This window comes from Nematolebias whitei, chromosome 8 (assembly GCF_014905685.2).
Source record: "Nematolebias whitei isolate Nwh7 chromosome 8, NemWhi1, whole genome shotgun sequence".
Lineage (NCBI taxonomy): Eukaryota > Metazoa > Chordata > Actinopteri > Cyprinodontiformes > Rivulidae > Nematolebias > Nematolebias whitei.
Genome location: NC_056505.1, coordinates 21834967 through 21860606, shown reverse-complemented (window position 1 = coordinate 21860606; position 25640 = coordinate 21834967). Strand labels below are relative to the sequence as shown.

At 38.9% G+C, this 25640-nt stretch overlaps 1 protein-coding gene across 1 annotated transcript; it reads right to left on the bottom strand.

Annotated features, from left to right (window-relative positions):
- On the bottom strand, positions 1-24026 carry serinc5 (serine incorporator 5). The gene is made up of 12 exons (XM_037680466.1): positions 23848-24026; positions 11566-11733; positions 8356-8534; positions 7176-7258; positions 6618-6711; positions 5500-5711; positions 5196-5288; positions 2319-2445; positions 1321-1390; positions 1089-1125; positions 641-785; positions 1-290 (listed from the first exon to the last, which is right to left on the bottom strand). Exons 1-12 carry the CDS (start codon positions 23872-23874, stop codon positions 146-148), a joined length of 1380 nt encoding a protein of 459 aa, XP_037536394.1. The 5' UTR covers positions 23875-24026; the 3' UTR covers positions 1-145.
- Between the last annotated feature and the right edge of the window lie 1614 nt (positions 24027-25640).

Sequence of the window (25640 nt, the reverse complement as noted above, 5' to 3'; positions counted from 1 at the left end):
AAAAGGCAACAGATATTTTTTTTAATTTTGAGGGTAGTGTGGGGTTGTGTTTAACGATAAAGAGGGGGAGTATGGTGGTCCCAAGCTCATCATGGCCACATCCTACAGAGCAGGACAGGCGGGCATTTCTGTAAAGATGTTTGATTTAGGCCTCGAAGTGCTTCGGGCACATCATCGGAGCGATGAGGGTCATGATGTAGACGAGGAGACAGACCCAACAGGAGACCATCTTAAGCCAAAACACTGACCAGCTCCCGTCCAACAGCTTCTCGATCTTATGGTCATCGTAACTGCAAGAGAGGCGAGTAGTTAAAACAGCTGAGCAGGACTGAGAAGGGCCTTACTATTATTCAGACTAAATGAACATATCAGTGGTGGCAAAAGAGAAACCAAATAGTTCAAAGGTCTAAAACAGAAAAAAGCTCATGCAAAATAGATAAAAGTAAATATAGGTGCAATCAAACACAGAGAACTGCAGCAAAAATTGAAAATATCAGCTGACATCATACAACATTGATTCTACAATCTGCTTAAAGTATATTTGATTACATGTTTCACTGCAATGCATTTTAAATTTTTTCAAATGCACTTGGGCCATTCCTTAAGCTTTTCTATACACATATGTTGAAGCGTCGCTTACTGAAACCAGTTGGTGACGGTCATCATGACGTAAAGAGAGCCCAAAAAGAAGACAAAGTGGAAGAGGGAGTAGGAGTAGATGGTTCCTTCTTGCTCATCATATACCACGTTCTGACCCGAACCAGTTTTTTCCTCGTCATTTTCTTCTGAAAAACACAATGACTCTTTCAGTGAGGCTGAAACATGAGTGAAGAAACAAAACGTTATCACTTCATGTTGGTTACATTCTCTTATGTCTGATTTCCAGCAGGTGGCAGTGTGAACACACTTTTGTTTCACTCTGGTCAATATTGCACCAACCTAGTAACAGTGCCATCATCTGGGTTTGTTGACCAATGCTTTTTCACCACACTCACGCTGGCTATGGAACAACATTAAGTGTGCATACACACTGTGTGGTGAGAAGGTAAATGGGGCTGGTACTTCATGAAAAAAAATCAGTTTCTCACCCGTGTCATTTCCCCAGCAGAAGCAGCAGCGAGCTCTCTACAAAGCAAAGAAGACATTCAGGTTACAACTGAGCTGGATAAAAACAGACAGATGCTTCATGTCCCACTGGGCTCACGTGTTCAAGTTGATAGCGATGTCTAAATTAGGGATGTGTGTTAATGTTTTTAACAAGCCTGCAAATTTAATTTCCCCCCCACACACCCTATGAGGTCTGAATGCTTGTGCATTTACCTCAGTCTCTGGCTCGCTGCCCCTGTACACTCTGAGCGCAGCAGAGCTTCGCCTTGTGGTGGAGTTCAAACTACAGCGAGGAAACAAAGACAAACAGAAAGGGGAAGGCAAATAAAGAGAGAAAAAGGTTATAACTCCAACATATTACCCCTCAACAATAATTTACAGTTTTGGACGGCTGTAGGGCCTAATTTCTGCCTTTAAAAAGGGAACAACCACAAGAGACAGGATGCCTCCACTCGATGGGAAACGCATGAGAACAAAAAGCAAAAAGGCTCAGTTTTAGTCTATCACAGCCTCTCTGCTCTGCCACAGCCAATAAAAACTAAGCTCTCTGTGTCGCTATTGGATTCCAAAAACTACTGCCGATTGTCGCTGTACAACATCACCACTTTGTTCTTTAATCGAAACAGCAAAAAAAGATGCATTCTGCTGGAGAACCAATCGTCCTGAACTCTAACACGTATTCAAGAAGCTGCTTAGAGTGTTGTTCATATTACCACTTGGTTTAGGTTAGGGTACATGCTGTCATAAATAATTTTAACAATCCATAGTTACACAAAGAGCATCAGAATATCAACCAAAAACAAAACGTCAAACAAAACTTGAAACTCTTCAAGCAGTTCTTGTCAAGAAAACCAGAATAAGGTTGGTGCAGACCGGGGAATTACAGGTGTTAACACACACGGGTGGTTAGGGCTGCCGCAACCACGCATTATTACTGCTAAACAAAGGAACAAAATAAAATATTTACAAGTATTTCTGCGTTCAGCTGTTTGAAAGTGTCAGCTGATGTAGTCAGTCTGCACTAGCAGGTTGACGTTTTTTAACAAACTTGGCTCGAAGCAACTTTTGTGATGGCATTTGTGTTATTTGAACTTGTCCTAATCACTGAAAAGGACTGCTTCAAAACATACAACTTTATTTAAAGATAAGGCTGCAATATATTTTTGTGATGGTTCTAGCCATAATGTAAAACGTTAATGTGTTCGTCTTACCAAGAGTAAAGGATGCAGGCGAACAGGATGATGGTTCCAATTGTGGTGACGATCTTCTTGTCGCTTTCTGTGCCGGAGTTGAAGGGGAACACACACACAGTTTCGTTCCTACCGTCTATCTCTAAAACTAAAACGAAAGTGCAAACGTAAAGGAAATGACAAAACTTGTAGCCAGAAAAATTCCTATTTCAAATTTAAATACCTTTTAAGACTTCTTTTGTTTAGTTATTAACATACAAATGAGCCAGTGCAGGACTAAGCAAAACTTGAAAATGCTAGTCATTTAATGTAAATAACAATTACCCATCCACTGAATGACTCGAATTTCCCCCTGGGATTAATAAAGTATCTATCTATCTATCCATCCAAATTACCGTATTTTCCAGATTATACGTCGCAGCAGTCAAAAAATGCCTCATGAAGAGGAAAAAAACATATATACTGTAAGTCGCTTCGGCGCATAAGTCACATTTATTAGAAGTGTATTTCACAAAGTGCAAGAACAGACACTTAATGTGAAATAACAACACACAGGGGCGGACTGTCCATCGGGAGTGCCGGAACATTTCCCGGTGGCCTGACCCGCTCAGTGGTCACCGAGGGACTGGACTAAAGGCTCGGTTCAGGCCGCGCTTTATTATTTTAAATAAACAAGCCACTTTCCATGTCCTTGGTAGGACGTATCAACTCAATTAAAATGACTATATTACCCAAATTTTTATATCTTTTTCAGGCACTACCTATTTTTAATCCTAATATATTTTTTAACAAGCTGGATTCAATTTTTTCATCCTACATCTGGAGAGATAAACGTCCAGGGCTTATTAATAAGATGCATCTTCAAAACCTAAAGAGGAGGGAGGTGGAGTTTGGCCTCCCCAACTTTCAGTTTTATTATTGGGCTGCTAACCTTAGATGCTTAGTGTTCTGGTATTTTTACCATAACCTGAGTAACTGCCCTTACTGGGTGACTATGGAATTACACAACAACATAATATATATATATATATACCGGCTATGCTTTGTTCTCCACTTTCACTCTCCTCACCCAACTCCATTTTAAATCCTGTATTGAAACATTCACTAAAAATATGGGGCCAGTTTAGGAAATACAGTATTTTAAACTTCAGGATTTTCCCCTCTAAGCCCCATTGCACTTAACCATTTGTTTAAACTATCTGTTCAGGATGGGGTGTTCCTGGGGTGGCACAGGAGCAGTCTTATTCATTTTAAGGACCTTTTCATTGCAAAGAAATTAGCATCATTCGAACAACTTAGCAATAAGTACAATCTACCACAATTCCACTTTTTCAGATATTTACAAGCCAGAAACTTTATTCAATCCTATCTTTCAGGCTCAGTTTCTCTACCACAGCCTACACTGTTGGAAACCATCTTACTATTGAACCCGACCTGTAAAGGGCTGATTTCATGGCTTTACAATCTAATGCTGAACATGATGGAGACCTCCTCACCCAAACTCAAAACTTTATGGGAGGAGGACTTGGACATGACCATTCCAGATGAGACATGGGCTTCTATACTTAAACTTGTTAATACAACATCTTTGTGCACATGACCATGTCTTATTCAGTTTAAAGTGGTACATAGAGCCCACTTCTCCAAAAGCAAACTGTCTTGTATCTATCTGGAAATCACCCCATACTGTGACAAATGCAAAACTGCTGAGGCCACACTGGTTCATATGTACTGGTCCTGTCCCAGCCTTGGTCACTCCTGGACAGATGTATTTACCACCCTGTCCAGATTCCTCAGAGTGGCAGTAACACCTAGCCCTCTCCTGGCTCTTTTTGGCATCGGTGGTGAAGAGTTGCCTCTATCAGCCTCCAAAAGACAGATGTTTTTTTGTTCCTTGTTAGCGAGGCGTGCAATTCTAATCAGATGGAAGGGTGTTGCCCCTCCAACTCATAAACAGTGGTTATATAAAAAAATAAGGTTCTGTTCAGCACTCTACTGGGAAATTTAAAAAAAAACATGGGACCCCTTTCTTGATACATTCCAAAATGTACAATAATATTTCAGGTGAATTATTATTATTTTTTAATTATAATTAAAATGTGCTCTCCCTTTTTGTCAGGTGTATGGATGTAATGTGCGGACATAGGGCAGCGACCTGGATAGGAGTGAATGGGATTATTTTGATGATTGTTTGTTTTTGTTTAAGTATGTTGTTAAACAGATCATATGCACGACTCCTTTGTAAACACAGATTCCTATTTGTATGTATAAAGAGAAAAACTTTAATTAAAAAACAGTGATTTAAAAAAAATTAAAAAAACAAGCTGCTCTTGCACGGTCTCACTGAAGCTGCACTGTAGCGAAGGAGAAAGACAGACACCTCCCCCCGTCCCCTCCCTTTTATTTTCTGTGTCAGTCACAGCAGAGACACGGGTTGAGCGCCCGCCGCTCTCGACCGTTATATGTTCGCGCGCGGCGCCCGCACACAGAACACACCTGGGATCCTGAACAGGCTTAATTAACATAACAAGCCAACGAGTCCGACAAGCAAGTTAACCATCCTCGATGTCGCTTCTGAACAACTCCGCCAACTCCGGAGGAAGATGGGCGAGGTTAGCAGAACAGGAACAACATACAGTTGTCAAAAGCCTAGAGGGCCCTCTCATGGCCGCAAATGGTAATGTTTGCTCTTTGGTTCACGTCAGGATGAATGAACATTTAACGCGTCAGTCAAAAATTGCATCGTGAATAGGGGGAAAAAAGTAAATTAAGTCGATTCATATTATGTGTCGCAGGACTGGCCAAAATATGAAAAAAAGTGTGACTTAAAGTCTGAAACATATGGTAGTTTTCATTTATGGCTGTGACTACTTTGTCTAGATATGAGTTTGTACTCACTTTCCTTTGGTTTGCTGGAGAAGGCTGAGAAAGTGAGATACATGACGTACACACTGATGACCCCCGGCTGCAACGGGCCTGATTTGGGCTGCACTGCAAACACACAAAAGTTAACACAAAAAATTTAAAACGTCTATATTTAAGATTTCTAAGCTTTTTACTTTGACATGACAATAAGGCTACCCTCTTAAAACATAACAACGTTGGTTAATTGTTTTGATACAGTAAACCACAATAAAAAAAATTAAGTTTTCTTCATTACAAAGTCAAACGAGATAAAGGACTGGCAAGTATGGCTTCTTACATTTTTGTATGAAGGGGGAAATGGCGAGGAGCGAGACAATAAGGCAGAGGCTGCCATTGATGCCCAGGAAAATCTTGTTCAATAAACAAGCCTCAGGGTGTGTGTAGTACACTCCCATAAAGACCACAGCTCCCACAGCAACACTGAACAGAACCAGAGTGACAAAGGCCAACGCTGCGTACCACAGACGGTTATACTCCACCCCTGAACTCCTGCAGGCAGAAAGAGAGAAGGGAGAGAATACAAGGAGCACAAAGGAAAACACAAAACACAATGAAAACGAGGGAATATCCAACCGAAGGAGTTAAAATAAACTAAAGTCAACAGGGGTGAAAACTTAAAAAGAAGTGACCCAGGAGGAATTGTCCTGGAGAAAATGATAGAAGAAAATAACGTTTGATGAGTTATAATTTCATTCTGAGGGGACAGGATCAGTTTACAGTTATTTCAGTGCTTTCACAAACGTTTTACATATGCTGAACATTCACGTTTAATACTCAGCGACCAAAACGTGCACATTTAGAAAGGTTAAAGCCATAATAGCTGTAACAACACATCAAATTTTTGTTTTTATTAGAATTTCTATGCTTCTAACGCAACTTCTATACATCATTAAATGATTGTTTGGGTGTTAAAATAGTGTTACAGCTGAATTCTGCAGTCAGTTACAGGAAATTCTCCCATCTTGACTCAGTTCATTTCCATATGACCCCAACAATCAAAAAACGACCCACGTACCTTAAAAATTCAAATTAAAAAAATTATGTAATCTGACAGCTATTGTGGCTTTGAATTTACTACAACAGATACATTTGAGAAACATCTGACTATAGTGTCTGTGTGACTTGAAAGCTAAACTCTTAAAACTGTGTGCATTCAGTGAGTCTTCTGATCTGTGGAAGTTGCCAGATCTGCCCGCTTCTCCACCGCCCACGCACTAAAGTACAAAGCTGCCTGACTTCCTCTTTTCACCCGAACACAGAAGAATACATTCCACCCTTTTGAGATTTTCTACATCAAAACAAAAAGCAGGACACAGATTTTATTTAAGTGACGTCCCCACGGTGAGCCTGCAAGTCCTAGAGAGGAAACAAAACCAAAAGGCGTGTGGCTCTCACCAGTTTATGTTCCATCTGTATGCAAACTCCACCAACAACTTGAGCTGGATCAGCAGGAAGAGTGACCCGCCCGCAGCGCCGATGTAGCGCCAAACTGTGGCAGGGAAGGAAGTGTGGAAATGATAAAACATCAAAGTCCTGAACACACATTGGTCTATAAAAACTTAGTATTTACATCTGTGCTCTCATTATGTGGAAGAACTGCTCAGACTTTTCTGTTTTATCGTTTGTTTCTGCCTCCCCTGCATGTAAAACTGCTCTGCACATGAGCTATTTGTTTCAGCAGCTACAACAGTAACATTTTATAAATAGTAAATTAAAATTGTGCAATTTTATCTAAAAAAAAAATTAAGCAAAATGATATTTTACACATTTTTTTTCCAGCACAAGTAGAATTAAATTTGTTTTAAAAACTGTATTTCATTTTTTCTCATTTTAGCAGTGCCAGTCCGAAGGCAGACATGTAAAAAGCCTCTTCACAGCCAAGTCATATAATATAGGAATTTTAAACGAGATAGAGAGAAATAATCAGTTTATTTTTTATAAATCGGTTTTTACCTTCCACAAAGGTTTCCTCTTGTGGGAGGAAGAAAGCTCCAGCGCAGCAACCCGCCAGCAAAATAAACTTGAGCAGCCAGAACCTAGCAATTGAGATAAAAATATACAGTATATAAAAGAATCAGACTAAAAACAAAGAAAAGAAAGATACTTCTTAGTAAAATGGCTGCAGTTTTAATGATTTTGATAGTAGCTGGATGAATAATTTAAATTATTATGCCAATACGGACGTCTTAGGGTAAGAAGAACTCCACAAAATATCTTTAAAGGAACGTATTTTACTCTTGGGGTTAGCATAACCAGTTTTAGTTCTTATTTTTTAAGCTTTCAAAATAAACTATATTGAATATATTTTCTCCCTTAGAACATAAAGCAAAAGGAATGTAATTTTGTTAAATCACACACAAATTTTATTTAAAAAATAAACTATTTGCTTGAAAGAAAGCTTCATAATTATTGAAGAGGGCTTCTGTGAAAAAGTTAAAATCAATTAAGATCATTTTTGTTGTGGATACTTCTTACAGTGAACTCACTCTGAATAAATACAATTTCATTGAAATCTTACAGACAACAATTAGTCTGAGTGGACCCAAGACTAAAGTGGATTTCTACCATCTTGGGGGAAAAAACCCGTAGTGGTTCACGTGAGTGCAGTTTCATAAACCTTTATGTTGCCACCAGAGTTACATCACAGGCACTGAAGCAAAAATATAATTTGTAATCAGAAGAGCTCCAGGTGGTACTGAATGTGCTACAGCTAGCTTTGGTGCTTGCAAACAGACACATTAATTCAATAACCATGCACTGTCGAACTGATGGCAATACAAATATTGATCATTTAAAGTTGACAAGAACGGTTTGAATTTTTGACATTGGCGTTTCAAGATCAAAACAATCTCCTTTGGTCTTGGCCTCACTCGGATTAGCTGTTCGCTCGCCAGTCCAGTCAGAATTAGACCTTTTCTCCAAAATGAGGTTATTCAACGAGCTACATACAACAAGTAAAATATTAAACGTTTATAACTTATTCACAGCAGCCCACTTCAAAAGATCTGAACTCATGCTTTAATATGCAGCCCTGATCTTTTTATAATGGGCTTGGCTTTTCTTTCTTTCTTTAAAGCCTACAGATGAGTGAACTGTGTAACAAACTGATAAAAAAGATAAAAGTTCTTTATACCCATTATGTATGGCCGCCCTGCAGCCGACGCTGCTGTTGATTCGAAAGGTGATGATGAAGAAGAAGAAGAAGAAGCAGGCCATTCCAAAGCACATCTTGTAGACAGCAGAGTATCCAACTAGAGTTTTGCAGTTTTCCCCAGCATTCATCTGCTCACACAGTTGGCTGTAGAAGGGGATCTGTTAACCAAAACACCAAGATTAGATCATTATGGTGGTGAAAGGAAACCCACCTTTACTCATGTTTGTATAGTGCATAGCCTCAGTGAACGGGCCCAGTAGTGTCTATTCTCTCTGTCACGCCTCTAAAAAGGACCAGAAAGACAACAACAAATGCGCCCTCTCTCCGTGGAGCCCTCATTCATCCTTCGTTCTCTCCAGCCTGTAAGAGAGGCCTTACAACCAACTGTCAGTGAACACAAACAAAGGCCTCAGATGAATAAATTAAACGGCTTTTGTCACCAAGTCAGCGAAACGAGAAGGGGGGGAACAGGCAGAACGCAGCGCAGAGAAAAACCGGGTTTTCCTTTTCAATTTTAGTCTCCAAAAAGCTTCTCTGAACAAACAACAAAGTGCATTACAAAAAAAGAGGCAAAACTAGAGTAAAGTCATGTAAATAAGAACATTGCTGTGGCTTTAAATAGAAAACTGCTTCGGTGGCAGACAGAAAAGACACCTGCTGAATTTGAGAAGCAAAGTTCTGTCAGTCTTTCTCCCTCCTTGGTTGGCATTAATCTGGCCTCCAGCTCTATTGTTAAAAATCTTGGTGTTATTTTTGATCAGGACATGGCCCAACTCATCCACTGCAACCATCATTCAGGTTGGTACCATCTGGCAGAAGACTCCTGGTACCTTTAGCAAGGAAAAATGAAAGGGAACAAATGACTTTTTGTACCCTCTGCAGTGAATGTACTTAACAAGGCCCTATTTAAACGCAGCCTCACATAACAAACCACTGTCTGCTGGGATGTTTCCATATTTTAATGTATCGTGTATTTTATAATGGTTTTAACTGAATGTTTTTAATTGATTTAGCAAAGCTTTAAAAAAAATTTTTTAATCACATTTTTATCTTGTGTTGTTTTTATAAGCCAGACGTCAAAGACAAATTTCCATTTCACTGAATGTTATGGACAATAAAGTTGAATTGATTGATTGATTGAATTGATTGATTGAATTGATGTCTTTTATCCCCCACATTAAAAACGTTACTAGAACTGCCTTCTTCCACCTGCGTAATATCACTAAAATTAGAAACATCTAAAAATGATGCAGAAAATCTGGTTCATGCATTTGTCACTTCTAGACTGGACTATTTCAGTGGTTTATTATCTGGGTGTCCAAATACTTCTTTAAAAAGTCTTCAGTTAATCCAAAATGCTGCTACCAGAGTCTTAACTGGAGTTAGTAGGAGAAATCATATCTCTCCAGTTTTAGCTTCTTTCCACTGGCTCCGTCAAGTCCAGAATTGAATTCAAAATCTTACTTCTAACCTACAAAGCCCTCAACAACCTAGCTCCATCTTATATTCAAGATCTTACTGTTCCATATTTTCCTAACAGAGCACTTCACTCTCAGACTGCAGGCTCACTTGCAGTTCCTAGAGTTCCCAAAAGCAGAATGGGAGGAAGATCTTTCAGTTATCAGGCTCCTCTCTTGTGGAACCCACTTCCAGTTTCTGTCCGAGACTGACACATTGTCCAGTTTTAACACTGGACTTAAGACTTTCCTTTTTGATAAATCCTATAGTTAGGGTTGGCTTGTCATGCTGCCTTAAAGCTTAGACTACTAGAGGACAGATTGACCTAATTTTCTTAAAAGAATTGTTACAACTGAATAGTTTTCATTTGATACTATTTCTATCTTAACATGTGATTCTTGACCTGCCATTGTGTATCTGTTCCTCTCAAACCCAGCCGGTTGAGCAGATGGCCACTTGTTCTGAGCTGGTTCTGCTAAAGGTTCCTCATGAGGGAGTTTTTATTTTCTACTGTCTCCTTCATGCTTGCTCAAGATAAGAGTTTAGTGATGGAGATAAATAGTGTTAAACTATTATTTTTATATATGAATGTTTCTGTTCAGTGCCCTGAGATGACTTCTGTTGTGACTTGGTGCTATATAAATAAAACTGAATTGAATTTAAAGAATGAAAGCCTAAATATCTGGTGCAGCGATGAGAGTCAAAATCAGAGAAAATCCCATAAAATAACTATAAATGGTTCCATTTAGCTTGACAAATCAACTCTAGAGTGCTTTAAAGAGTTCAGTTGTACACAAGGGAGCCCTAGCAAATTAAGGTGTCATCTCTTTAGTGTGTAGCAAAGTTCAGAGCCAAATCACAACATAAAGCAAAAAGCCCATTTTGGAGCTTTTGTCTCGTGCTTAAGGAGCATATTAGCATGTCCATGGTGTGGTGATGGAGAGAAAAAGGATCTGCTTGTTTCAGACTGCTGTAAATCTCTTTGAGAAAAGATCAGCACTCTCGAGCAAACAATGACTGCTCTCTTAGCTGGGCCTTCCCACTGCGCTCAGTGTGTGTGTGTGAGACGGTGTGTATTTGCCTGTATGGATGTGTGTGTAACTCGGCAGGCTTTGAGCAGGGCTCTCAGAGGCCATTTTGTTTCCGAACGTGTCTTATAAAATTTTCATATGACAAGAAGGAACTCAGCAGGGAAATGTTTCAACAATGTACCCCAAACACTGAAAGAAAGAAAAACTAAAGAAAATAGGAAGATTGGTGAACAAATACTCTCACCACCAAGCTGTTTAGTAGAATCATTGAGTCATCAACTGTACAACACTGGTAGCTCTGAGGCATCATGGGAAGTCCCCAGCCATAATGAAACCTGTCCAGCTGAACACACTGCGCAGCTCCAAGCTGAGGTGGTTGAGAAACTGGTAATGTAACCACAGAACTAACAAAGTAATTATTTATTAGACCCTGCTGGAAGTGAGAATAAACATCTCCACCCACTCCCCATTTGAAATGAAGCTTAAATGGTGCACATTTAAAACATTTATTCTTCAAATTGAAACAAACTGCAAAAAAAGTGCACAAACGGAGCAGACCCTTTGTAGTTGATGTCTAGAAATGCACGGATTTTCTTCTTCCTACTTCTAAGGGAACTACACATATTTTCATTGCTTAATGTGTGTGTGTGTGTGTGTGTGTGTGTGCCGTCGATGAATTTGATAAATTACAGTGACTCACGTTATCTTTCATCTCCTGCTCCACAGTGGGGGACATCATAATGATACAGATGACGGTGACCAACAAGAAGTACAAGGCGTACATAAACCTGGTCCCCGTGGATTGTTTTATCTTTGGGCAGCAGTTACAGCAGCACGAGCAGGCCGCTGATCCGCAGCAACAGGCCAGCTGGACACAAAAAAATCATAAGAAACAGGGAGATAGGAAAATTAATCAGTCTGAAAATTTGAAAACTTTCCATTCCAGCAGTTGTTACACACATTAAAGGGAAACTTTAATAAAGATTTTGATATATACTGTACGTTGCCCCGTAAAAGTTGCACCTTTTTGCATAAATTAGCATGCCCTGCGACTTATACAGCGAAGCAACTTATTTATGTTTTCCCCCCCATATCTAAAACCCAATCTTTGGCTGAGATCTGACGATTTCATTCGTTCTGACATGGAAAATATTGAACACTATCATTTTCAGCTGTTACAGGGCGCTCGAGTAATTAGACAAGCCAAGTGTCTCATTAATAGGTAAAAGTGGCTATTAATGAGACACTTGGCTTGCCATACCGAGCCACCTCCGTCTCGCTCCAGAACACCTGGAGCAAACGTCAAATCAGCTGCATTTCATCGCAACGCCCAGGTGAAATGCAGCTGATTTGATCATTAAAGTGAATTTATGAAGGAAAAGTTCAACTGAGACACACCTTTACTATAATGTTGAGCAAATAAATAATTGTCTTGAGGTGGTTATCTTGGTAAATTTCAAATAAATGCACAGCGAGTCCTCCCTCTGTGCACTCCAGCAGCTGCGAATCGGCTTTTGAAATTGAAATACAGCTGATTTGACCATTAAAGTGCATTTATGAAGGAAATGTTCAACTGAGACATACCTTTGCTATAATTCTGAGCAAACAAATGATTGTTTTTAAGTGTTAATCTTGTTAAATTCTTGCTAAAGTCCTCCCGTGCATGCTACTGCGGCTGCCATTTGGCAACCAATCGATTTTTGGCACAACACCGCCCACATTTCCAGGTTGTCAGCGGTGACGCATAATAGATGCAACATATATGGCGAAGCAACGCATGAGTTTTTTTTCCACTTTATTAGACATTTGGACTGATGCGACTTATATGGCGGTGCAACATGTACGGCGGCAAGTACTATAAGTACACAAGTCCAACAAAACAACACACATCCAGGAAAACCTTTACTGTTTCTATTGTCAGTGTCATGAGGTTAGAACAGATTCAGAAAGGCAGGATCTGTATTTCATTCAAGAAACAAGATGTTCTTTAATTAACAAGCTCTTTCTGGCATCACCTGTGTGTGAAAACCTCCCGCCGCTCCTCTTACCACAGACACACACACACACACACTGCTGCAGTAAGAAGTAAAACTGTGGTTGTGGTTACAGTTGTGCTTGTGCTGAATTTAGACCCAGTATTTTGATTTGTAGGTTTAGTGTACCTCCCTTACAGCTGAAAACAGACTATGGAGATAAAAATACAAAGCTGGTTATGTGGATGTCATCTCAAGGCCATTCCAGCAGTCCTTGAACTGCTGGAAAATCTGGACAGACTCTAAACTGATTAAAAAGGATTGAAGAGCACTAGACAAAGAAAAAGGATTGAGCGATAAAGAAATTTTATGCAAGAAACGTTACTCAAAAACAGCAGGAAGGTCTCTTAAATGTTTCCCGTATAGACACGATTATAATACAGATATTCTGTGATTACTACTCTACATTTTCTTTTTCCTTACACAAGCTAACTTGAATTTGCCTTGAATCACAACAGCAACGTCGACATGCTTTGCAATGTATAAAGGCTCTGTATGGGTGCACATACAATATACAGACTATAAATGGTAAATTGACTGCACTTGTATAGTATCTTTCTATCTAATCAAGATACTCAAAGTGCTTACAACACAATCTGTGTCCTCATTTACCTCCACACACATTCATACAGCACTCAGTAGGAGGTTCTTTAATGCAGCCATGGACATATAAAATAGAAGACCCCTACCATATTTTATTTTGGGGAGCTGAAGCACCAGTTTATGGGAGCTGCCACTAGAAATGTGGGGCTTCAGGTTCCACCCTCTCCCCACCCACAATCATGGTGACTTGTAAGCTTTCTTTTTAATAAATTACCAATTACAGCTAAACATATTAGAAAAATAATATTAGAACATAAGACAAAAATGTAAGAACTACATGAATCAATAAGAGTCGACCTGAAAAAACTATCCGAGTTGGGTTTAATTATTTTTTCCCAAGAACAAAGTCCCATGAATTTACATGCAGGAGTAAATCCTAAAACTTGCACTTGGACCAACCTGTAGTGATGACCCTGTGACAGCTCTGGCTTCAACTTCCAATTTCTTTTAGTAAACCTTAGACATGTATTAAATTATTAGGCTCTATAGTATAGCCTAATACTTTAATACATGTCTATAAGATTTACTCTCACTCTGCCTGTCTATAAGATTTACTCTCACTCTGCCAACTGTGGGTAAATGAATCCCAGATCAGCTCTGAATGTGGTTCGAGCAATAGGATCTAAATGCATGTTCAGTCTGACCTGTATTTTGTACGGTCCACTTGTGATTGGATCACCCTGTAAGCATTTTAGCATCATGTCTGAACTATGCTTCTGAATGTAAATAAACTAGTTTTATAGCAGAGCAGTCAAGGTGTTTTAGCCAAAGCCAAACGTAAAACCCTTTTTAGTACAAGTACTCAAACGTCAGTTTAGATATTTTAGAATTTGAGATCTCTGACTTGATTCAAGGTGAGCTGGAGATCGAACAACTGACATTTGCATTAATGGCCACACCCTACTTAACATAATCCATAGACTTTGTGGTGTGTAATTCAGCAAAAGGAAAGTCAGTTTTGTGTCGCAGACGTCCGATGCCGAATTAAACACAGAAGTGCAACAAAATCACAAACACATGAATTTCATTAAAGTTTATTGCTTGGTCTTCTTGTTTTTCTTTCCCTGGGCAATCTAACTTAGTTTCCTAATTATTATGTTTCTACTTCCTGGCTCAAGCTGTAGTAAAGTTGTTGCCTTTTCTTGCCAGAGTTCTTTTTAATAGCGCTCTTTGTATCTGTGTAAAACCAAACCCAGGAATGTTTGGAAGCAGATCTCAATTAGAGGAGAGAAAATTATTGCATTATATTGGCTTTCTTATGGACATTTGTAAAAGTGTTGTTAAAAAGTTGTAAAATCTAACTGAAACTAAACACATCAGACAAATATAAATTATGTACCCTAAATTAAAAAAAAAAAAAAAAAAAAAGAGATTTGGATCCAAGGCTTCCAACTCTTTCCTTGACCCAAACAGAATTCCTCCCACATTTTTAAGCTTATCAGTAAAAAAAACAACAAAAAAAAACAAGTACACTGCAGAACAGAATTGTATTTTTATAACACCCTTTGCTATACAATTTGACTGATGTCATGCTAATCAAACCCAGATGCCTTTTTGTTGATTTTTCTAAACCAAGGTTTGGCACTACAAGGCAGGATTAGAGCCTATAATGTAACTCTAGCTTCAACTCTGGGCTTTAGTCTCAAGCTCATTCACCTCTTATCCTGGAGTTCTAACCAGCTTAGTTTTGAGAGGGAGAAAAAAATACATCAGTAAAACAAATGACTGTGGTAGACCAGTTATCTTCTTTAGTACCAATCTGTACATTTGTAGTGAGAGAGCTACACATTCATACTAATATCAAGATGCATTTTTTATTTACAAAAATGTTCAAAATTTTAAATCACTGGACAAAACTAACTAATTTTCTTTCTAAATATTTTAAGGTCCTCCTGATCAGAAAAAAACATAATTAGATACATTTGAAATAGACCCATATTGTGGTTTTGCCTAATGTTTGTTCTTCATGAGAACAAACACTACTGTTGATAACAGAACAAACAAACACGTTTGTTTATAACGACATTCTGTTAGCAAATGACTCAGGACAGTTTGCGATACATGTACTCCTGGACCTTACCGCTGCAGCGTTTGATACTGTTGACCACAGTATCCTTATATCGCAGTTAAAACACTGGGTTGGGATTACAAGTGCAGCATTAGCGTGGTTCTGTTCTTACCCAAGTGACAGGAGCTTCTGTGTTAAGGTTGGAAATAGTGTATTTGCATCAGTGCCTCTTTCCTGTGGGGTCCCACAGGGCTCGATTCTTGGACCCCTTTTGTTTTCGCTCTATCTGCTCCCTTTGGGGTTTATCCTGACATTATTTCATTGTTATGCTGATGACTGTCAGATTTATCTGCCCTTAAAACCTAATAGTTCTTGCGTCATTCGCCCTCTGTTAAAATGTCTTGATGACATCAAGGCATGGATAGCTTCAAATTTTTTACGTTTTAATGATCAGAAAACTGAAGTCATTGTGTTTAGCCCTAGCTCTATTGATGTCTCTGACCCTGTAAATCTTGACTCTCTTCAGCCGTATCTTAAGCAATGTGTTACAAATCTTGGGATGGTTTTAGACTCTGACTTTAAGTTTAATAAACAAACCAACTCTGTTTTGCAGAGAAGCTTCTTCCAGTTCCGGCAGATAGCTAAGCTTAAGTCAGTGTTGTCCAGATCTGACCTTGAAAAACTAGTCCATGCTTTTATTACTACCTGATTTGACTACTGTAATGCACTTTGTGTTGGGGTCAGTCAGGTGTCCCTTTCACATATACAGCTTGTCCAAAATTTTGCAGTTTGGCTGTTAACGGGAACTCATAGGTTTGATTACATTACACCAGTTTTGTCCTCCCTTCACTGGCTCCCTGTGCGTGTCAGAATTGAGTTTAAAATTCTCCTATTGACCTTTAAGTGCACAAATGGCCTTGCAACCTCATACCTCTCTGACCTACTTCATCCACATGTTCCTTCTCAGGCCAGAGATCATCTGACCAGCTGCTTTTGGTTGTACCAAAAACCAGGCAGAAGCTCAGAGGAGATCAGGCTTTTTCAGTCATGGGTCCTAAACTCTGGAACAATCTGCCCCTCAACATTAGACAGGCCACTCCACTCCCTGCTTTTAAATCTATCCTAAAAACACACCTGTTTTCACTGACGTTTAACAGTGTCATTTAATACAGCATTTCATTGTTTCTCATTGATTTTGTGTTTTTATGTTTTCATTTTTATGCTTTTAATTACATATTTTTTTTTAAATTACTGCCTTGATCTTATTGTTAAGCACTTTGGTAACAGCTGCTGTTTTAAATGTGCTTTATAAATAAATTTGACTTGACTTCAATCAACACAGATTGTTTACAGCAACAAGTTCTGCATCTGCCAGAATAAAGTCATATTTTATGAAACATTTCAAGAAAACACCTGCAACACACTGATTTATGAAAAAAAAAAAGATAAATCTTTAGCTCTGCTCCTGCTTTAATTACATTTAAATGTATTTGCAAACAAGCATTGTGATGGTGTTCAGTGAGATTTTCACTGTGAGTTAAATTGGACAACCCTTAAAACCAGGTCAAAGACCAAATGTACATTTTCTGTTTCAACCCTTTTATATTTAATTTTTATTTTAAGCATGGGCTTTTTGGTTTAATTTGACTACACACAGCTGAAACAGAATTAATTTACTTTGTTTCTGCTGCTGCCACACACTCCTGAATGGGTGATTAATTAACCACAAAATGCTACATAGGAATGGAAAAAGGACAGAGCAATTTAAGTTGTTGTGGCGTTTAGATTTAATTAGTTAGGGGTTGTCTCACCAGTGGATTGCACACATTGAGGGGGCCCCACAGCAAACTGTGGAGGAGTGTGACACGGTGAGGGGGAGCTGGGAGACGGGAATGTCTTCAGGAATTCCATCACACACGGATACTGGAAAAAGTATCCATAGTAACTTGCTCTGACCCTACACACTTGATAGGCCATTCACCCCTCCTTCACTGCCTCTGTGCCCCACCAGTGTGATGACAGGTGGTTGGCGTGTCTGCAATTCAACCCCTAACAGCATCGAGAGCATTATGTCATGGTTAACACCACTTTATGATGTGGAATTAAGTTAAAGCAGATTCTCACAACCTCTACAGACAGAACCAAACTTCACAACATGCCCTTTCTGTCTCACTTAGCTTGAAGCTGTTTCACACTTTTTATCTAAAAATGTCTCTCCTGCTACATAGAGGCTTAGTTATCTCTTGTCTCACCCCCTCAACTTATTTTCTCCTTTCATTGTTCTCCTCAGTTGCCCTGTATGTGTTTTCCGCTCACTCTCCGGTATTCAACTTCCTCTTATCTGTTCTGGTGGAAAAAGAAAAAAATGGAGTGACCTATTTTTTGTAGCCAACACGTTTCCAACTTGAAGGACACAGATATAAGAATCAGCACGAATATACCCAGGACACAGCAGGAGAATAATGTTGGAATAAAGGACGTGTTTGAAAATTAGTCTCTAAAAACTATGACTAAAAGCATGATGCTAAAAAAACCCAAAATGTTGCACAGCCCTTTGTACAGTAAACAAACAATCAAAAAGAGAAATCCAAGTATGTTTTACCCCTTTTTTTAAATTCTCAGCTGATTCAGTGGCTCCAAATCAAATGTAACAAAAAGGACAGAAGTGTTCTGGCTGACAGGAAACAGAAAGGATTGTCTCAACTGAACCCAAAGGGCAGTGCAGACACAACTGCTTGCATAATGCAAACAGGCCTATCACAAAAATAGGTCACTTCACTACAGTGCTCTCAATAAAGAAGAATCAAGAAGTCACATGCAGGGCTAGTTAAGTGATTTCACCTTAGACAAATCAACCTATAACAAGCAAATATGTCAACAAGTCAGAACACAGACCATGGAAAATAAAGACACAAATTAAAAGACATACCACATACACACACAAGCAAACGTTCTAGAAAAAAGCACCCTCAACGTGACTCATAACCAAATTGCACCCTGTCAAAAAAATATAACTAACACATTGTAGCAAAACAACCAAAATGGCTAAATTGAACACAGCAAGCTTAAAATAAATTAAAAATGTAATATTTCTTCCTCTTCGTCACATTTTATCAGGCTCAGACCACATAGTCTGGTTATTTTAAAGATGGAAATTTTCCGTTCAAAGCTTAAGGAGAATGTCCACTTTACAAGTTCACCACAATGAATCATGACAGGCAAAATACAAAACTGCAGGCTCATCTCAAATTACAGTAATGTTTTGTATCAAAGGCAATCCCAGCAAACCAACAGAAGGAAAAATGTAAGAAAAAAGGCTAAACAAAATGTGTTACATCAATTATAGTCCCCCACCGAACATATTGGAACAGCAAGACAAATTCCTTTGTTTTTATTGCACACTGAAGTCACTTGGGTTTACGATCAAAAGATGAGTATGAGACAAGAGTTCAGAATTTCAGCTTTTATTTCCTGGCATTTATGTTTAGCCTTTCTGGGTGGAATTTGCATGTTCTCTCCGTGCATGCGTGGGTTTTCTCCGGGTACTCCGGTTTCCTCCCACAGACCAAAAACATGCATGTTAGACTGACTGGTAACTCTAAATTGTCCCTAGGTATAAGTGAGAGAGTGAATGGTTGTCCAGTTTGTCTCTCCGTGTCCCTGTGATGGACTTGTGACTTGTCCAGGGTGTCTCTCACACAGTGACTGATGGATATGGGCACCAGTGACTCCCCCGTGACCTGAAAAGGAAGAAGCGGGTAAAGACGATGGATGGATCAAGCCCTTTGTTTTGTTGGTGGTGTGCTTTGGGTCATTGTCCTGCTGCATGATAAACCTCCCAATTGGTTTGGATGCATTTCTCCTTAAACTGGCAGGCAAAATGTTTCTTTACACTTGGGAATTCTGCTGCTACCATCATTAGTTACATCCCCAGATATTAATGAGCCTGTTCCAGAAGCAGCCATGCATGTCCAAGCTAAGACAGTACCACCACCATGCTTCACAGATGAGCTTGTAGTTCCTATCTTCCTCCACACTTTGATCTTTCCATCACTTTGGTGGACAAATCTTGGTCTCGTCGGCACACAAGATTGTGTTCCAGAACTTTTGAAGCTCATCTCTGTACTTCTTTATAAATTCCAATCTGGCCTTCTTATTCTGACAGTGGTTTTCATCTTGTGGTATGGCCTCTATATTTCTGCTCTCGGAGTTTTCTTCGAACAGTGGATTGTGATACCTTCACCCCCGCACTGTGGAGGTCGTTGGTGATGTAAGTTACTGATGTTTTGGGGGTTTTCTCCACAGCTCTCACAATATTTCTGTCATCAACTACTGGTGTTTTCCTTGGGCGACCTGTTCGACATCCATTGCTCAGCACAGCAGTAGTTTCTTTTTCAAGACATTCCAAAGTGTTGTGCTTGCTGTGTCCAATGGCTCTGATCGATTTTCCTTCTTTTCTCTGATTCAGAAAGCCTTGATTTTCTCCCATAGCCAGCTTCATGGTCTTCATGTTGATTTATATAAATAAAAGGAAATAAAAGTTTAAACTCTGAACTCTTGTCTCGTACTCATCTTTTGGTCTTAAACCCAAATGTCCAGTGAACAACGTAAACACAGGAATTTGCCTTGCTGTTCCAATACTTTTGGAGTGGACTGTATATACAAGACGGGATCAAATTCACATTAGTTAGACTTTCTCCCCTTCTCAGCATACTGTGATTAACAGCTCCACTTTTGTCTATACAGCCAGGCAGCAGTATACACGCAGCAAAAATGTATCACTGCTTTGTTTCCTAAACACAAAGAGGGATCTTCGCTTCTCGCATGGCAAATATTGCCCTTGACTACAACCAGCAGCAAGAAAACTTTAATTTATTGAGAAATAAATGAACAAAAGGAGGACTAAGGTACAGTCAAAAGCAGACAAACTGAGGATGTTGAGCAAACACTCAGTTGCAGACAAAAAGAGAAACTAACAAGAACAGGATTACCATTGAACTATAACTCCAACTGACCCAGGCTAATCCAGCATCATGCTAAGAGCGAGACAAAAGGTGGCAAGAATTTAAACAATCAGCATCATAACATTTGCAGAAGTTAAATACGGATACAAATTAAGGATGTATGGAAGAGTTAGACTTTCAAAATGACCTGAGAAAATTGCGATCCTGTCTGCATGATTGTAATAGTCGTCCATATTAACTTGTACTGTATTAAAATGTAGTGTGTAACTAACATAAATGTGATACTTCCACTTTAGGGTACATTATTTAGGAGCGGACTGATAGTTTCAAACTTTTTGTCGAGGTAATATTTGATGCAGCCCTGGTTTCTGCTGTGAACATGGCAATTTTAGCTTAAAACACCTAAAAGGCAACAAGTATATTGTATATTTTTATGCTTCATCTCTCTTTAATCATGACTGATATTCTTTCAAATGGTTGTAAGAAAATTATAAGGTCTATACTAAAGTAGTGGGATAAAAATGATAAAATAAAAATAATAAAAAACATTTATTTGTACGACTTTGATTCCTAATATAAAATGAAATTTTCATGGCAACTCTTGGGAGGACATGACTGAAGAACATACAGAAGACATTATTCCTGCCAATGAATTGTTCAGAGGGAGACATAAAAATCTTTCATCTTTTAATCTTAGTTACATTTCTGTAGGATTTTTTTTTTGCTGCTACTAACCACACCAAAACTTCCTGAGAAGTTGAAAAAAAAACCATCTCTACCATGTTGGCTATGTTGTAACCAGTCAAAGAGAACTGCGGTTTCACTTTTCATTTATCTCAACTGTCACACACGAACCTTAATAATACCTACAACACTATTTGCTGTTTCTTTGAGAAGAGTTGGGGTTATTATAAAGAAATGCAAAAAAAAAATAAAAAAATCACAAAATTTGCTATTTTAATAATTGCCTAATTTAGTCCTTTTTATTAAACCATAAAATATTTTTTGTTTCTGATCACTAATAATAGATATAATCCAGACCTTTTTGTGAATGTTTTAAGACAGAAAATTGTAAAATATCTGAATCTCAATCAACCACAAGGAACTGAGATTTTTAACCACAAATACTTGTTTTTCTATCACAAAATTACAAAACAAAAAACTCTTCTATTTCCTGGTCACCTGTTCCATCACTGTTCTGCTTTCAGACCCCCACTATATCATCCAACACATCACTTTAGGGACTTCCCACCAGTTCTTTTGACTCTGCAGTATGCCACTGATCCCAGTAAGAAATAACAAATCCCCTCCCACACTTTGCCACCCATTCACTTCAAATGTAACCCAAACAACTCCCACCCTCCTCTAATGTCCACCTTCAGTCCAAGGAGGACATTAACAGACCACACATCAGCTTGGGCCTCTTCAAACCTCAATCGTGGTACTTACGTCTCTAATATGCAGGAATAAAAGTTAATTAGAAGTATATAAATGAATAGAGATGGGGACAAACTAAAAGGGGTGTCTGTGACAGGGATTAGTGCACTCCCCATGCAGAGCCTCACAACTGATCTTATTGTCTGGCCTTCATTTTATCCTAATCCCGCCCTGTTTCCATCATTCTCCATCTTTGAAAAGAACAGGAAATGGAAGTGAGCCCCCTTTAGATGAGGGATGTGCATGTGTAATTAAATTCCAGCCCAGTATAACTCAACAGCCGTGTGGCCCTTTGCAAGCTGTTAGCTGTATAAACAGACTAAAAAAAAAAATCTCATACCAGTACTTATTTAAAGCAAGACATAAAATATATATATATATATATATATATTTGTGCCTTATACAACGCACTCTTCAGATAATTCAGGGACAACAAACTGTTTTTATTTTTTTATCTGCAAATTAATGTTTTATCAAATTTATATAGACAACTTAAATCTCTTATGCAAAAATCATACAGCGCAGAAGTAATAAATATTTATGTTTTAAACTGAGAAGCTGAAACTAGTAACTACTTGGAAATATTTATTTACTTAAAACATACTCTAAATCAACAAAATTAGTGTTAGTTGGTGTTCACTTCACATAACAGTTACCAACTGTTTCAGCTCCACAAAACATGATCACTGTTTACCCTTTAGCTCAATTAATTAGCATTAAGACCATTTAGCTATCTTCTAGCTCATCTAGGCTATAGTCTTCAGGTCATTCATTAAGCCATCAGGTCATTCAGCTAGCCTTTAGCTCATCTGGAAACTTTCAGCTGGTCTTCAGTTCATGCAGCTACCCTTCAGCTCATCTAGCGCAGATGATCCAAAGTAAACTGGTACTCATGGCCCACTGTCTTGCATGTTTTAGGTGTTTCGCTGCTTCAACACCCGTTTTAAATTCAATTACCGACTCATAATGACATCACGTTTAGCTCTTTTCAGTCAAATATGTTGAAGCAGATAAACATATAAAACATGCAAAAAAAGTGGGCCATGTGGTTCAGGATTGGGGACATTTTTTTTTATCTAGAAAACCTTCAGCTGACATTTAGCCCAAAATGAAGTCTTCAGCTCATCTAACTAGCCTTTAGCTAGCATTAGGTTCATCCATCTTGTAATGAGTCCCTGAGGCTCAATCAATGGGATTAACCTGTGTAAATAAAGGTTGAATCTTGCCATCAGCTCATCTAATTAGCTTTTAGCTCATTTAGCTAGCCTCTAGCTCATCTATCCAACTTTCAGCTTCAACTCATGTTTAACTTTCATCACTCAACATTAACATTATCTACATTTTCAATAATGACTATTGGTTTCAGCTCCCCTCCAAATACATGTTTGAATATAAAGGTATTTTAAAGTGATTCTGAAAAAACAAACAAAAACAAACACGACTTCTCAGATTAAATGACACGTTTGCAGCTTCCACTCACCAATTGTTGCAGTAGGAAACAGCAAACGTTCTCCGTTGGTAAATGCTCGTCTCTGAATAGTTTTTTGTTTTTTTTACAATGTCATAACGAGAAAAAACAAACAAACAACCAAAACACTTCTTCACGCACGTGACAGACAGAAAAAGGAGACATGGAAGCCGCATGTCCTCCTCTTTCACTGTACCGTGAACGTCTCACGGTGAGAATTAAAACATCAGTTCAGCTTCTTTACTCTGCTACGGCTCGTTTAGTGTCGTCGAGCTTTTGTCGTCATTTTTAATACGAGTGACGTTACTCCGCCAACCTATATGGATGGATTATATACAGATATATTTCACGCTGTGAAGTGATGGCGGTAAGCGACGAGTGAACCCATTTAATTTGCTCATTAGTTCTCAGCAACAAAGCGCCGTAAACAACGCAGCCGTTTGAGACCGAGCGGGCTATTGTTCCTCACCTGCGAGATACAGCACGGAGTACACATCCTGCCGAGGAAATTAAACGTATCCGCTTCAGAATAAGAGAACTAGGGCTTTTCTTTGTTGTTTCTGTGCCCCTCGATGAGCTTGTTGTGGGTCTCGCTCCGTCCGTCGTGCTCCCAGCCAGGCTGCCGTCTCCTCGGCTTCCTCTCTCTCTCTCCCCGGGTCTCTCCTCCCACCGCACGCCCCGGCAGCTTCCGTCAGAAAGGTAGTAAAGCTCCATGAGAACTTCTACAAACATCTTTGACTCTTTATAGGTTTTCTTTTAAACCTGCCATCTAAAAATACGACAAGTCTTGTACAAACTCAACGTTTAGAAACAAATTTCTGTTGTAAGTTACACCGGAAAGCCTTTTTCTTGAAGAATCCAAAACCCAGTTTGTGGCTCTTTTCTGAGAGTTTAAGTGGTTTTTAAATCCTTATTTGGGACATTACATGACAATGAGCTTTGAATCAGTTGCCATCAAGCGTTTAACACAAAATACAAATGTATCAGAGAATATGATATGATCCAGTCTTTGATTAAAGACACTGCCTCAGCTCAAATCTCCTCCATGGAGGCTACAGCTGCAGAAAGAAAAGCTTTGCAGAGAGTAGTGAAGGCTGCACAGAAGTCTGTTGGAGTCATCCTCCCCACCATCACAGACATCACCTGATGCAGGAAGAGCGCCACCTGCATCATGAAGGATCCCACTCACCCAGCGCACACACTTTTTGCTCCGCTCCCCTCAGGAAGGAGGTTAAGGAGCATTAAGTGTAGAACTACTAGACTGAGGAACAGCTTCTACCCTGAAGCTGTTAAGACTCATGAACAGGGGTCTGCAACCTTTACGATCAAAAGAGCGGTTTCTGCCCCTTTGTTCACTAAATTAAACGTGTCCAGAGCCACAATACCTGCTATAACTGGGATTCTCAACTGGTGACCCACAGATCACTTTAAGTTTGTTGGAGGGTGCTTTTCTGGACAGCAGGGGTGGTTTTATAAAACAAACAAAAAAATCTAATATTTTTTAACATTATTGATATTTTTACACAAAGACAAAATAAAAGACAAGATTCTTGTAAAGGAGGAAAAAAACTATCGTTTTTGCCCAGTTTCTAAAAACTAAAACAATAAACTGCATTATGTGATTTTTTTTTAATTGTAGAAAAATTACGTATACTACTTTGAATAAATAAAGCATAATGTGAAAGTATGTTTTACTCCTTGTAATGTTACTACTATTCATATATTTGCAAAAATAAGTTACAGGAAAACAGCTAAAACTAGCCCTTTACAGTTCTTGTTATAACAACCAATTAAATTCAGTTTTATGTCAGTTTCGGTTAAAGCTTGAAAGAGCCGCATGTGGCTCCAGAGCCGCAGGTTGCAGACCCCTGCTCATGAATATCTAACCAGGATAATCACTGAAAAAAATCACACCATGCTGCTGATCTGTTTCATGTTGCTGCTGATCTGTTTCATGTTGCTGTGTTCATTCGCGCTCATCTGCTCACACAGACTCATGTTCGTGCTGCTGTTCAGCGTAGTTTTTTATGCTACTTCTGCTTAGTGTATTTTTATTCCGTTTTTCTTAGTTCATATCTTAGATCTTACTACTGTTTTTCTTTTACATTTTAATACTTTTGTTGTATGTAACTGAGACCTTGTGTACAGTTTTGTTCCACCTCATGTACCACACGTGGTGCGTATAACAAAAAACCTTGAATCCTAAAGCAGCACAATGCTTAACATCACATCAGGACTCTGACAGGTAAGACAGTGTTTGAT

Bases quoted from the DNA above. Each gene is read 5' to 3' on its own strand.
- serinc5 (XM_037680466.1), bottom strand. From the start codon at position 23,874: ATGTGTACTCCGTGCTGTATCTCGCAG. The intron at 8,535-11,565 runs GTGAGTCACTGT...TTTGGTTAACAG, and splicing joins AGCAGGAGATGAAAGATAAC to ATCCCCTTCTACAGCCAACT. The intron at 5,289-5,499 runs GTAAGAAGCCAT...GTGTGTTTGCAG, and splicing joins TTCCCCCTTCATACAAAAAT to TGCAGCCCAAATCAGGCCCG.